The sequence below is a fragment of the Manihot esculenta genome, chromosome 14 (assembly GCF_001659605.2).
Source record: "Manihot esculenta cultivar AM560-2 chromosome 14, M.esculenta_v8, whole genome shotgun sequence".
NCBI classification, from domain to species: Eukaryota; Viridiplantae; Streptophyta; class Magnoliopsida; order Malpighiales; family Euphorbiaceae; genus Manihot; species Manihot esculenta.
Window position 1 is genome coordinate 5,330,513 of NC_035174.2, and position 14,532 is coordinate 5,345,044.

General features: G+C 35.8%; 2 protein-coding genes across 4 annotated transcripts; one reads left to right on the forward strand and one right to left on the reverse strand.

The window, feature by feature from the left end:
- The first annotated feature begins 1,633 nt into the window (after positions 1-1,633).
- On the forward strand, positions 1,634-8,265 carry LOC110631309. Its single transcript, XM_021779083.2, has 5 exons — positions 1,634-3,696; positions 4,469-5,464; positions 5,908-6,133; positions 6,551-6,693; positions 7,671-8,265. Exons 1-5 carry the CDS (start codon positions 2,062-2,064, stop codon positions 7,959-7,961), a joined length of 3,291 nt encoding a protein of 1,096 aa, XP_021634775.1. The 5' UTR covers positions 1,634-2,061; the 3' UTR covers positions 7,962-8,265.
- A 765-nt stretch (positions 8,266-9,030) lies between these two features.
- On the reverse strand, positions 9,031-14,240 carry LOC110631304. Of its 3 annotated transcripts, none has more exons than XM_043950074.1 (9): positions 13,867-14,240; positions 10,825-11,176; positions 10,617-10,650; positions 10,296-10,523; positions 10,128-10,217; positions 9,947-10,012; positions 9,776-9,867; positions 9,638-9,685; positions 9,031-9,517 (listed from the first exon to the last, which is right to left on the reverse strand). In XM_043950074.1, the coding sequence occupies exons 1-9, from the start codon at positions 13,871-13,873 to the stop codon at positions 9,400-9,402; spliced, it is 1,035 nt and encodes a 344-aa protein (XP_043806009.1). In that variant the 5' UTR covers positions 13,874-14,240; the 3' UTR covers positions 9,031-9,399. The 3 variants fall into 3 exon arrangements, with proteins under 3 accessions (XP_043806009.1, XP_021634768.1, XP_021634767.1); XM_021779076.2 differs by lacking the exon at positions 13,867-14,240 and adding an exon at positions 11,895-12,017; XM_021779075.2 differs by lacking the exon at positions 13,867-14,240 and having other exon boundaries at positions 10,825-11,875.
- Between the last annotated feature and the right edge of the window lie 292 nt (positions 14,241-14,532).

Genomic DNA, 14,532 nt, shown 5'->3' on the forward strand with positions numbered 1-14,532 from the left:
ATTTATAAATATATTTATTAAATCGTTAAAAATATATTTCAGAATATAAAATAAAAAATGTAATTTTCTGATATTGAAAATATTGAAAAGGCTGCATAGAGAGAGAAGAGGTTTTAAGTGAGAAGTTTGCTGATATTCGCAGATATTTTGCGCTTTACAGATTTTTTTTTTTTCTAAAATACATATATTATTATCATTTTTTTTAAAATAATGCACAAAAAATACATTTTAACAATAACCGAAGGCAAATAAAAAATATGATTTAATAAAATCTAAAAAGTATACAAACAACTTAACTCAAAAGTTTTTGGTTACTTGACTCAAATCCAATCCACATCTATAAATAGCCAATCCAAGCCCACTAGAGAATCTAAATGCTTCGTCTATCTCCCAAGACCACCAACTTTGTTGACAATCCCAACGCCATGGACCTTACCATCTCTAGCAATAACGACTCTAAATTAGAAGGCCATTTAGCATCAATCCCCATAATTCTTCAAACAACGAAGGACATAGGCTAGAAGATGCAAAAATGCATAAGCAAGTCGAGCTCAACATTGTTGAAGCACAACTAGTAGTGGTAGTGGGACACTTTCTGACATCTTAATCTCCTATTGTATTAGGGAAGTCAAATTGTTGAATGTGTGGCTATTAAATCCTTGAAGCTTCAGCTATCAAATGATTAAACTATCTCCAGCACTACCAATTCAGAAATTACACCCTTTAACCGATTGAAGGAGATCTTCGACATGCAAATTCAGATATATAAAATATATATATAAAAAATAAAAAAGCAAAGTAAATAAGTTAAACAAACTAAAAAAAAATCAAATAGAAGTTATAAATAAAAAAATCCAAATTAAATTCACATCAGCAAAAAATCAACACTAAAAAAACTATCCAAAACTAAAACAAAACAAACTTTTTAGGCAAGAAAAAGCTAGTGACTACCAAAATGACCAAGAGAGTTTGCCAGAGGCTCATATGCCTTTTCGTTATCTTTCCTTTTGTTCCTTTCTCTTATAAATACCTTGTCTAATTAATTTGTTAATTTGTTCATCATCCTAGTGACTAGTGAGATATCTTTGTGGTTATCTATTTTAGTTTTGAGTTCTGTCGTCATTTCTTTATAGAAAAAATTACAGCTCAAATTTATTGTAATTCGATATAAATAAAAAATAAAAATTTATCGACCAATTATTATATTATAAAAAATTTATTAATTAATTTTTAAATTTAAAATATATATTAAAATCTTTTTAATATTTTAAAAAATTGTTAATTAATTAGTTCTAATCATTAAATACTTTAGTGTTTAGTTTATGTGATTAAAAAATATATTAAAAGATTTTAATCTCATCTATATTATAAAGGATATTATAAATTTTTTATAATATTTAATCATTAAAATTAATAAATAAATTTAATTAAAAATATTAAAAAATATTTTAATTTTTTTTAAATAAAAATTAAAAATTGAAGAGTAAAACGAATTATATCTGTGAGCCCTAATATTTTTTAACATGTAAATCAACTAATAGGTTTTGTACGAAAACTATACAATAAATTTCTCGATATAAATTACCGATTATTTTCCGGGTAGTTGAAATAATTATTTTCCGAGTTTTTTTTTGAAAAAGAAAAGAGAGAGAGAGACGCAACTGCCATGCTTTTTGTCGCTCGATGGTGCCAAGGCCAATTGCTAGATGACTGTTGCAGAGTAAAAAGGCTCAAACACCACCGTTAGAGATTACCCTTCTCCTTTTTCGATTTTTCATCGCACTTGCTCACTTCTTTCAAGCTTCAAGCGCCACCAAGGACCGATCGCCTCTCCCCGTCCACATCCCCTGGCCGTGCAACTCCAAACTTCTATTATCGCACTTCTGCAATCCGATTCCCACTGCAATAAAGCCCTAATCCTGCTGTATTTATAAATCCATTTGCTCTTTGTCAGGCGAGGTTACATCCTGATTGATTTTGCGATTCTGAGTTTGTTCAAAGTTTATTTGCTTAATTCGCTTTCATAGACTTTGCTGAAATTTCGACAATAACAATAATCAGATGATTGATGGAGAGGGATCTCGCGAGGACCGCTCCGGGTCTGTCTCTCCCGATCCGTTCGACTCGTTCACCCCGAAGTCGCCCGGTGGCGGCGATGTATCGCCTGGATCGGTGTCGCGATCCTCCTCTTGCGGAGAGTCGGAGTTTGAGCGATATTGTAGTGCGAACTCGGTCATGGGCACGCCTAGTTTTTGTGGTTCGTTTGGACCTCTTAATGATTCGGCAGAGTCTGAGTTCGAGTCTTTGAGGAGTTTGGATGGTGGTTTGGAGAATTTTAGTTTGGGAGGGAGGTTTGATAGGAATTTGGAGGAGCTGAAACTTCCTGGTTCCGGTTTTGATCATCTGAAAGGAAGTGGGAGTAGTCAATTACAATTGTATTGTGTAGAAGGGAATTGTGGAATCAATAATGAATTGGATAGTAGGCTAGAGAATGCTAATGTGAGAGCCAGTGAGATTGACTCCATTGGTGATGGGGTTGTAGATGATTTGAACATTGTGGCAGATGTTGGAGAAGGATCTTCGGGTGTAGCTATTAGTGAAGGGAATGATGGTCGCTTCTGCATGTTGGATTCAGAGTTGGGTTTGGAGTTTGATGGAAGGGAGGAGGAGAGGGAGGAAGATGAGACCTCATCTAGATATGAACATTCTGAAGATGACTCAATGTATGGTTGTGGTTCAGATTACGGAAATAGGGAGAATTTATATACTCAAAGGAGCATTCAGTATAGCAAGAATGGGAATTTTGAGAATGAGAATCCGCTGCTTATCAATTCATCTATAGCCTTTGGTTCAGGGGATTGGGATGATTTTGAGCAAGAAACAGGGGGAGGCAGTCTGGCGTCTCTGACCTTGGACGAATATCAGGAGCAGGAAAAACAAGATTTGGTAACCGAAAGAAAGCTCTTTAATTCCGAGTCCAAAGCCTCAATGTGGGTGCCGGCTATTGGTCTTTCTGAGATAGGGAAAGATGTGACTGCGGAATCTATTGGCATCAGACAGGTTGAAGAAAATGAATTGGTGGAAGATTTCAATACTTCTTCTGCAGTCCCTATTGGTTCTCAGAAATGTGAACTGATGCAAACAGAAGAAGTAAGAGACGTTCCTGTGTCTATCTGTAAGGTCCAAGGGACTTGCGAGTTAGCCAAAGATGACACAAGCACCTCACTTGCAACATCTCAATTACCGAGCTTTTGTAAGTTAGAGGAAGAAGGTGTAAGAGACATTTCTGATACCTGTGAACTAGTCCAAAGTGCTAATGAAACAACAAATCATTTTACGAGTACTTCTGCTGGTTGCATCTTTGAAGTGAAGCAGGATCTTTTTGTAGAAAAAAATTTCAGAGACTTAGGAGCAAATATATCAGATTACAGCACGGAAAGGAAGCGTGTGTGCATGAATTCTGAGATCTTTCGTGTAGATGACAGCAACATTTTTGATAATCAAGAGACTGGGAATTTAAAATTGAAAGTGGGCCAACTTTATTCCCATCCAAGCGAACATTTTCAAAATGAAAATACGGAGTACATTGAAGACCATAAGCTAAATTCAAAACCATCGTTGCTTGAGACTAACAGGGGTGAAACAATGAATAACACTTCTCTAGATCCTTTTGAAGATGATCCTGTAACACTGAAGGTCAGCCTCCATTGGCAGCTAAATGGTCATATTTTAGTTTATGGCTTGGCATCTTTACTTGACCTCTGATTGTGTTTTTACAAATTTTGGAACCTTGAAAAATTAAGTTACATAGTTAATGCTGTGTTATGCATTTACACTGATAGTTTATCATACACAACAGGCAAATGAATCATTTAGATATGAAAATGGGGACATTAGAAGTGCCTGTGAATCTTGCCACATGCATCATTTGTGTTTAATTTCTTCTTCAACTTGGAACGGCTAAAAAGTTCTGCAAATTCATTCCTGTACAAAAGCCCAGTTCTAGCATCCAGTTAGTATTTTAGAGTGTGGTTATCCTTGGAAATATTTCTTAACCTTGGAGTATACAAGCACACTTTTGAGCTCCAGTGGGGAGGAAAAACCCAACAATTGTGAGACTTGTCGGATGCGCCGCTCTTCAGAAAAATTTCATTCTTATGAAAGAAATGACAAGATTTTATAAAGTTTCAATCAGTTTAACAATAAATTATTTGCTTTTTTTTCCTGATGCATCTATCATAGCCATTTGGAATTTCAGTGATTAATTAGAGGCTGGCTTACATGATATTATATGTTGCAAATGTGGCTCACTGATAGGTTCAAGTAATTAGTGCAGCACATTTTAGTTGCAGAACTCCTTTTTCCACAGATCTTATTACATATGTTTTTGACTTTTCAATTGGCATTTATTTGTTTTGTGGCCTTTTTAGTGGCATGTAAAATTTTGGCGCTGCACTTCTTTTGGCAGGCAGACAAAATTGAGCTTCATGAAATTTATGATGAAATTGTCAATGAAATGGAAGAAATTTTACTCGACTCTAGTGAGTCTACTGGGGCTAGGTTCCCTCAGCGCAATCGTATGTCACAGTCACAGCTATCTTTGCCTCTAAGAGATGGTGGGCTGACTGCTTCCACATCAGGTCCGGATGATGTCTTCCCACTAATTACACAGCCACTGAGAATTGATAGGATTGAAGTAGTTGGTGCCAAGCAGAAGAAAGGAGATATCTCGCTTAGTGAAAGGTTGGTTGGGATGAAAGCATATACTGTATATATAATAAGAGTGTGGAGTGGCCAGGATGAGTGGGAGGTTGAGCGCAGATATCGTGATTTCTTTACACTCTATCGTCGGCTGAAATCATTATTCACTGACCAGGGCTGGATACTTCCCCTTCCTTGGGCCTCTGTAGAAAAGGAATCTAGAAAAGTATTTGGAAATGCATCTCCAGATGTTGTTTCTGAGAGAAGTGTTCTGATTCAAGAGTGCTTGCATTCCATTATCCATTCGGGTTATTTTTCCAGTACACCAAGTGCATTGGTTTGGTTTTTATGTCCTCAAGATTCACTTCCTAGTTCCCCTGCATCACAAAAACCAGTGCCTTGGTCTGCATTCTCTCACAGAGGAGCAGAACCAGGGAACATCTCCACTTTAGGGAAGACAATATCACTTATTGTTGAAATTAAGCCATACAAATCTATAAAACAATTGCTAGAAGCTCAACATTATACTTGTGCTGGATGCCACAAACATTTTGATGATGGAATGACACTAGTGCAAGACCTTGTGCAAGCCCTTGGATGGGGAAAGCCTCGACTTTGCGAATACACGGGTCAATTGTTTTGTTCTTCATGTCATACAAATGAAACTGCAGTTTTGCCAGCAAGAGTTCTACATTATTGGGATTTTACTCAATATCCAGTCTCTCAAATGGCTAAGTCATACTTGGATTCTATACATGAGCAGGTACTTTCAGAACTGACACCTTTTGAGAAAATTAAGTGAATTTGGGAGGTTTCATGTTAAAAATGTTGTATGGTAGGAATACCAAGTGAGTTACACTATGCACTGTTGGCTTTGCTTTTGCATAAGTTTAATGTTTCAGACATTAGTATAGCTGATGGTAAAAAGTTAAATTATTTATCTTTTTCCTTGTCATATTTGATTATATTGTAAAATAACGAGGTTGGACTTCCTCTTATTCCATGAGATCTGTGATGGTTATGTATAAGGAATCTAAATTTAATTTGACATTTTTCTTCTTAGTTTCTGCAATCTGAATTAAAATGGTTGGCACATGCTTGTGTTATTTATGATGCACTGAGTTGCATATTTTAGATTCTTGTGAAGGTTACAATTCATATTTGGCTTTTATCTGTGGCTACATGAGATGTATTTTTGTGTTGCAGCCCATGCTTTGTGTGAGTGCAGTTAATCCTTTCTTATTCTCAAAGGTCCCAGCTCTGCATCATATTATGGGTGTGAGGAAAAAAATAGGAACTATGCTTCCATACGTTCGTTGCCCATTTCGCAGGACTATCAACAAAGGACTTGGATCTCGTAGATATCTTCTTGAAAGCAATGATTTTTTTGCACTTAGAGACCTCATTGATCTCTCAAAAGGGGCTTTTGCAGGTCAATATCTATTCACAATCTAACTGTTACTTTAGGGGGTGTGTGTGTGTGCCTGGGAGGGGGAAACTCCTGTTGAATCTGTCACTCTATGCCCTTAATGACATACACAGCATTTGACATGTATGTCATTTGGATGCATTTAATTATTTCACTAAGAGACCTTGAATTTTGTTTCATATATCAAAGTTTAAAAGTGTGTTATTGATTCTATGATACTAAGAGTTCTAGGTGCCGAGCTCGGATGACAGTTAGTTTCTTCCTAGACAAACTTTCATTCCTTTCATTTCTTCTTTGATGAGTTATGCATTTTCCTTACTATCAGATGAAGTAATGTTATACCTTGGAAGTTATATGCTGCATGTGAATATTGAGGTCTTTTGTATGTGTATCTTCTCATTCTTTCTACCTATATTGCAGCATTACCTGTGATGGTGGAGACTGTCTTGAGAAAAATTGTGGAGCATATAACAGATCGATGCCTCATCTGTTGTGATGTGGGAGTTCCCTGTAGTGCCCGACAAGCTTGTGATACTCCATCTTCGCTCATTTTTCCTTTTCAGGTGGGCTTTCTCGTAAAGCTATGATTTCTCATTGAGATGATCATTCATTTACCTCAGAAATGGTCATTATTTGATAACCTGAAAAATGCTCAGGTTGCTAGTCCTAGTGTCATCAAGCACTCCAATGTTATTTTACTGCAGTTGTTGTTGTTTGACCGGATGGTATATGTTAAATTTGGTGTAGGCCTAACTCACCCCAAAAGTTAGTTCAAGGGGGAGGAGTGCCTATGGCACGTATAAGGGGCACATTACCCCTTTCCACAACTGATGTGGGATTCAACACCCCCTCACGCCCAGAATTTTTACTGGTGTGTGGCACATTTATGGGCGCCCAACATCGGATGGGGAGGCTCCGATACCATGTTAAATTTGAGCCAAGTCTAACTCACCCCAAAAGCTAGCTCAAGGGGAGGAGCCCCTATGACCCATATAAAAGGCACATTACCCCTTTTCACAACCGACGTGGGATTCATCAGTATTCTTTGAAGTTCTTACTTCTTAGGGCTTGGCAATTGGAATAGTCAAATTGATAAGCATGATCACCAAAAAGCTTTCTGCAAAAAGAAGTTCTAATATCATTTGTATTATGTATTTTATTCCCAATTAAGCTCAACTTCCTTGTGATATGCTATAGTAGATTGATGGTTAGGCAGGAGTGGAGAGATGGAAACGTTCAAAGTGGAGTTTTATGTTATCAAAAAATAATTGAAAAGGGAAAAGGATATATATGTACTAGCAGTTTCAGCATTCGATGTTGTGAGGCTAAAGTCATTGTGTTGATATCTGCATGCTATGCCGCATACTTGCTGAGTCAACATTATCCAACATTGTTTTGACTGTTGAATTCAACATCGTCCAACACTGTTTTGACTGTTGAATTTCGAACCTTACGATATCTGGACATGTATGCATATATATTATTATTATCTTGAATTATCTTGTGTCTATTCTGACAATTAGAAACAAAACTCAAACAGGAAGGTGAGATTGAAAGGTGTACATCTTGCGAGTCTGTATTCCATAAGCCTTGCTTCGGAAGGCTCACAAACTGCACGTGTGGAGCTCTCATTGGGGAGGAGAAGACCATGGCGGCCACTAATAAGCTGAGCCGTATGGCTAGTGATTTGTTGGGAAGGAAATCGAGCTCTGTTTTGCCTTTGGGATTGCTTTCTGGACTATTTTCAAGGGCAAAACCAGATGCAATGAAGGCTCACCAGGACAGTGACACTGTTATTTTAATGGGTTCCTTACCGAGCACTTCTCTTTGATCGCCGGTATTTGTAATGTACCATTGTATACTGTCTTGATAAAGCTGGAGTTCGATTGTATTACCCTTTTTCTTATTATTTTTCATCTTCATTTGTATTACCTTTAGGTTTTAGCTGAAAAACCAAAATTTACCCACATCATTTAGCAAAAGTGTTGAGGCTAGGCGAGTGATTTTTTTTTTCCTTATCTTCCTCCTTTCTCGGTCTTAAATTTTCGAGTGATAGTATTCCTTTATTCTTTTCAACTTGTGGGTGCTTTCTTTTTTAAATTATGGTTTTATCAGTATAATTGTTTTCCCCCGTAGTTGTTGCTCTTCCCTCATGATCTATAAATTTTCAAAGTTCATCTCTTATATTACGGCCATGGAACCCAGAAAGAGAAAATTGTGGTATGTGGACTTCCATTTGCAGATCTGCAAGTTGGTACTGATTCAATAGGAGATGCTGACCACGTTTCTCCGGCTCATTGATCTTTAGAGCGATTAAAAAGAAACATAAAAGGAACCATTAATTTTGGCCTATTTGTTCTAAATACGTTAAAAAAACAACCTTTATAATTACGAGATGGAAAGTCCTACTCTTAACTCTTTCTTGCCTCCTGTATTGTTCTGCCTAAAAATTTCTTGGAACAGGGACTCCCATGAAAATGAAGTGGCTATGAATATGAGTATCAGCAAAGAAGGTAGCTCAAAAAATTTTATTTTATTTTATTTGTGAAGAGCTCTTCATCAATTCGAGAGAAATAGGTTGCAACTAGTTTTAACATCCAAGCATCTAGGCGTTTTTCTTTTTACTGCTAAATGGTCATGGCAGAACATAAAAGCAGTTAGGAGGCAAGAAAAGAATGGAGAAAAGAAAATGTCCTCAAAAAGTAGCTTTTTTTTTTTGACCTGCCGTCCTCAAAAAAGTAGTTAGTGATGATCTTCATACAAAAGTCAACGCAGTCACCGAATCAGAATTTGTGAAGAGAAAAAATGTTATTCCTCTCGTCTATGAATTATCTTTTTTTAATATATATATATATATAGTTTATTTTAACACCACAGGACATCAGAAATCACTTTGTAAATGTATTAATATATGTCTTTATATTGCGATAATTGCTGGTTACACATGCTCGTTACATTGTATACATTGAACTTCAAGAATGTATATCAAGCAAACCAAAAAAATAAAAAAAGAAAAATCAAATAGAAACGAATTAGAATTTTTCTTTCTGTTCTTTTCAGTATCACGCTATTCTAACAATGGCTATACAAGCTCAGGATTCTGCCTTCTTACTTGACCATTATGTATGTTTCAAAAATTTTACGATTGAAATGGTTTTTCTATCACTATTCTCATAAATCACCTCTGCCATTGTATTCTCCTCTATTCTAATTTTGATACTTTCTGTACACTTTTGAAATGGTTTAGGTCTCCGAGCTCTTAACTTCAGCTACCTTGGACATTGATAGGAATCAGGGAACCATCTTGAGAACAGAGTGTGTTTCATCTTTATAATAAAAATGAAAACACCATAGCAGGGAATATGCATCACTCCTACAGTGAAGTACCTTCAAATTCCATTTCAGATCGGACAGAGAAATGGGTTAGTAAGCATTAAATAAATGCTTAATGAAAATGACGATGCAAGTTTCGAAATTTGCAAGGAGATGATGAGTAAGACTTCGTACCATAAAGGGGAATATGGAGATGACAGGTCAAGAAATGGATATGGCCACCTGTTTATCAAATTACTGTTAGTGTCACAGAAGCATAAGCAAGAGCAACCCCTTTGTTAAGCATTAGAATGAGAAGAGGAGAGATTTTACCAGAGTCTGAAACATGCATGGACAATCCATTGGAATAAGAGATATGTTATCGTCCATATGAAGAAGTATGCAATCCGAAACCAAGGAAACCGCTGCAAAAAAATTTTGAAATCAGAAAGAAGTTCCTGATAAGATTTGCAAAGCAGGGAGGCTTGTGGAAAACCTACTCACCATGCAATTTAAGGCAGTATCACAGAGTAAGAAGATAGCATTCATGGAATGCATGCTTATAACCAACTGTCATGAGAAGGAACAAACACATTGTTTAGGAAACAAAGAAAAGAAGCAAAATCTACAAGCTAGAGAAAAATATATGACTTTGTTTAAGTTCTAAAATGATTCATATACTCACAGCAGTTAGATGGTAATCCTTGATTGCGAGGAATGGAACAAGTACAAACCAAAATACACAATCTGTGAGCATAACAGCCCCTGCATTCATCTGTTTCCATGCAAGAAAGTGTCAATAACATATAGCTGTCTGAAAAAAAAAAAAGTCCAAATAGACTAACTGATTTACCTGGAAAATTATTTGAAAGATAAGAACCCATTTCCCTGCAGGTTGTCGCTTGTCAACTTGTTCAATGGAGTTGAAGCCTCTCCTTTCGATGGAAGTACCGGAGCCTTCTCCTGGTGCAAGAGTAGCACAGTTTCCTTTCTCTGAGTCTACCTCCACATTGTCAACCTTGTCTCCACAAACTCTTTTGTGATTTAGGTAACATCCCCGCAAAGATAGAAATGATCCAAGCTACAAAAAATATAATTAAATCATTAAGCATATAATTGACAAAAGAAAACTTGACATCACCATTTTGGGATGACTCTTTTAAAAAGCACTTACCCCAAAGTAAATGGTGACTAGAGTGAATGTCCACCTGTCCAAGACCAAGAAACATCTTTGATCAATCCATAATTCAAATGAGCAACTACAAGTGGCAGAAATTTCTGTTTGAAAAATTAAAGTTCTCATCTTTGTTTTCCCCTCTAATTGCATGATTGAAAGAGATTTAAGCAAGCATGAGACAGAATAAAGAACAAGGATAACTTACTGAGTATAGTAGTAAAATATGCTGCCTCCATCCACTAAAGCAACAACAATCAGCAATACCAAAAGCACAAAGAAAGCAAAAATTCTGAAAGCTAGCAACCAGGCTGGATTGATTCCCTTTAGGCATGGTCTCCAAGTTTCATCATCCAACAAATCTGATTCTGTTTCTTGCTTATTCTCTCCACTATCCGGTTCAGCTTTGTGAAATTTTTCATACTTCCATATAAGAATCGATGCAATAGTGATTGCAATCAAGACCCAGATGGTGCAAAGGAAGAACCGCCAGTTTAGCCAGTAGCTGGCTACGGTTGTATTAGCAGTCATGGCTGGAAGCCAAGTATTCTCCGAGGATCCTGTTATAAAACTCATTTAGACTTCTACTTCTCTGATTGAGCACTTACTATATTTTGTTGCTTTGGTGTAATAGAAAGAATTATTTTTTAATTATCACAGGGAAGGAAGAGATGAAGATAGATTACCCACAAAAGAATGGCTAGAATAGAGCAAGAAATGGAATTTTTCTTAAAAGAATCTATGATTAATCATGAGAATATAGGTTTATGGCAATGATTTTCCAGATGGGATAAGAAGAAAAATTCTGAAAAAATAAGGAAAGCAATTAAGGAATATGTAGAGGAAGGAAAGAAAGAAAGAAAAGCAAGTGCAACTTTAGGAAACCTGAGACATATTAAACACAGAAGATAAAAGCTTTGAAATAATTTATAAAAAGAAGTACAACTCGAAAATCTGCTCCAGTGCACCATCAAATATAGACAGATTACTCGAGTTATCACACATTTTTTAAAAACTTGAAGACCCGACAGAGCTTAAACATGCGATTGGACTAGGTTTAAGAGAAGTTTAAGGGGAAGTTCACATCAACATCACAACAAATAGGAAAGATTTGGGCAATGGGAATGCAGAACGTTAAACTCCCAGGACTGTTATATTCCAAACTTTAGGTACATTCTTGCAGGAAAAGATAATTCAAATATGTAATACTAAAAACAGAGAACAAAAGAAGCAGCTAAATTGTAAGGAAAGGAAAGGAAAGGAAAGGTGGATACTTACAAGGGAAAGCAAAGACAATGTGGTGGTTTGCAAGAGCCTACAAGTGGATGCTTTGCTTCTATGAGGGAAAACAGAGCATATACGTATGAATATATATATATTTATATATATACAGAAAGAGAGAGAGAGAGAGGGTGGCGTTTGCTTTGAGCACAAGCTTCTTTCTTTTTGAGTTACAACAAGTAGATAAAACCTTGAAAATTGACCAGAGACTCTATCTCTTTAGTCCCAATGTCCCTGTATGCATGCAAATGATGAGATGCCAGCTTTTGTCACCCTTTTTTGGATTACCAGCCTTTTCAGTTTTTCTCTTATTCTACCTTTTTACCTTTGCGAACTCAACAACAATGGTTTTTGGTGTGTTTTATGCCAACAGGGTAAGAATGATTCCCATCTTTTAGAATTGAAATTTTGACTAATGATCTAAGCCATCCTAAAGCTTTCAGGAGAGGGAGATGGGGGGAAAATTTATCAGTTTATTTATTTATTTTCTTGGACAACAAAGACTTGAATTTAAGTTTTTCTAAATTCAGTGTATTATATGCAATTACCACTCGGATATTCCTTATACGCAATGTTATGAGTTGATCACGTGGGAGCTTGACGTTGGCCTTTAGCTTTCATTCTGTTAAAGCATGAGATGGGAGATGGGTCGCATTGCGGGTCCCACGTCATGACTCCTTTGACTTGGAGAGCCTGTTACCCAAAATATTGCAACACCTTTTTTCTTCTTCCACACCAAGCTTCCCCTCCTCTTAATTTACTACTATTATTTTAGTTTTGAGTTGACACGTGTCATTTGGAGGAACGCCGGGCCCAATTAGGAATCTTTCTGGAACATTGAGCGAATTCACGTCCAGAGGGAATAATGCATCGAGAAGCATAGGATTATGGGTGTTTGAATTGATGACGAAGCCGCGACGCGTAACACCTCTCAGCTTTTTCACCGACGCTCATGGCTTTCTTTTCTTTTTATTTTTTTATTTTATTTTATTTACATCGCATACCAAAATTAAAGGAAAGCATAGAAAAGAATCGGCAGAGAGACATTTATCCTTCTTTTTTCCTTTGTTTTTCATGGTAAATATTATATCCAGTGTTACATGCTAGGATCAATTAAACAAAACGACGAGAATAATTTATGAATTATGGAGAATCAGAACAAAATGATAGAAGAATAATAGCATCAATTTTAAAGGGATGGAGTTTAATATCCCTACCAATGTTCCCTAATAAAGGTGAAAAATGATTTTGACAATTTAAATATTTGTATTTGGAATTTCCCTAGATTTGTCAAGGGATTTCACACCCACTTGAAAATAATAAGGATAATAATTCTATTTCCATTTGAGAAACTCCATTAGATTAATTATTAGAAACAAAAATAGAAGGAAAGAGGTAACAAATAGTGGGATAAAATTTCATCTGATAAATTATCCCATTTTTCATTTTTGAATTTACTCCATACATGTATTAGTTTAAAGCCTATTTTTCATTAATTTTTAAATAATATTTAATATTTTGAATCATTTAAAATATTATTATTTATCATTATTTGATAGTCTTATTTTTTATTATAAATTTTTTATTTTGGAGATGATTTATATTTTTATTAATTTTGTTTACAGATCTGCTAATGGTATAACTCATACACTCATTCAAACTAATAATGATATTTTGAGACTGATTAAGATCTTCTAAATTTAAATTTATGTATATATACCACAATAATTATCTGCCATCCAAACAATTTAATAATTATTAAAACAGTTAGTATTATAAAATAAAACCTAAATATTAATTATTTTGCACACATTCATGGAATAAAACCTAAGTATTAATCATTTGGCACACATACATGCCAAATATATGAAGAGACGATATCATGCAGAAACAACTTTTAACATGAATATATAAACACCATTAACATAGCACCTACCACCTAGAGAAGAGAGAGGGAGAGAGAGAATACCTTTCATGTTTAGTGAGATAGAGCCAAGTTTGGTGTTGATGAGACTGAGAGAAAGCAACAAGGTATGTTTATATAGGGTTCACAAGATGCGTGCTAAATGGGTTGCAGGGCTGGTTGGTTTCCACGAATCCAGCAGTTAAACGCGTACAAGTAACTTGGCAACGAAGCCTCAGGGTAAGGAAACGTCTATATTTTCATTTGTGTCTCCGCTTGGAAATTGTCTTGTGGGATTCAAATCATTCTTGACACGATCACGGCTCCAAGTTGTCCCAACTCCAGTCGGTCTGATTTTGAGTCAAAATCTGTGGATAAAGCTGAAGATTCTAGATTGGACAGTACGGTTCACTTTCAATTTCTGTACTGTTTGAATTAATTCAAAATTCTTTTTGGATGTTTTTTATATATATAAGAAATACTGGTTGGAATCCAATCAGATTGAAATTATTTTAATCTCAGATAGGCCTTTTTCCAAGATGAAATGGATTCAAACTACGTGTGATGTGGGCTTACATCTCTATCCAAGTGGATTTCACTCGGACTCATAAACTTTCACACTATTCTTTTTAATTCAATACAAAATGGAGTGCAAATGTGGGTAAATATGTTTATCCAAAATTTAGGGTGGGGGATTTCAGTGAACAACATTGTTACCATTTCGTTATCCTT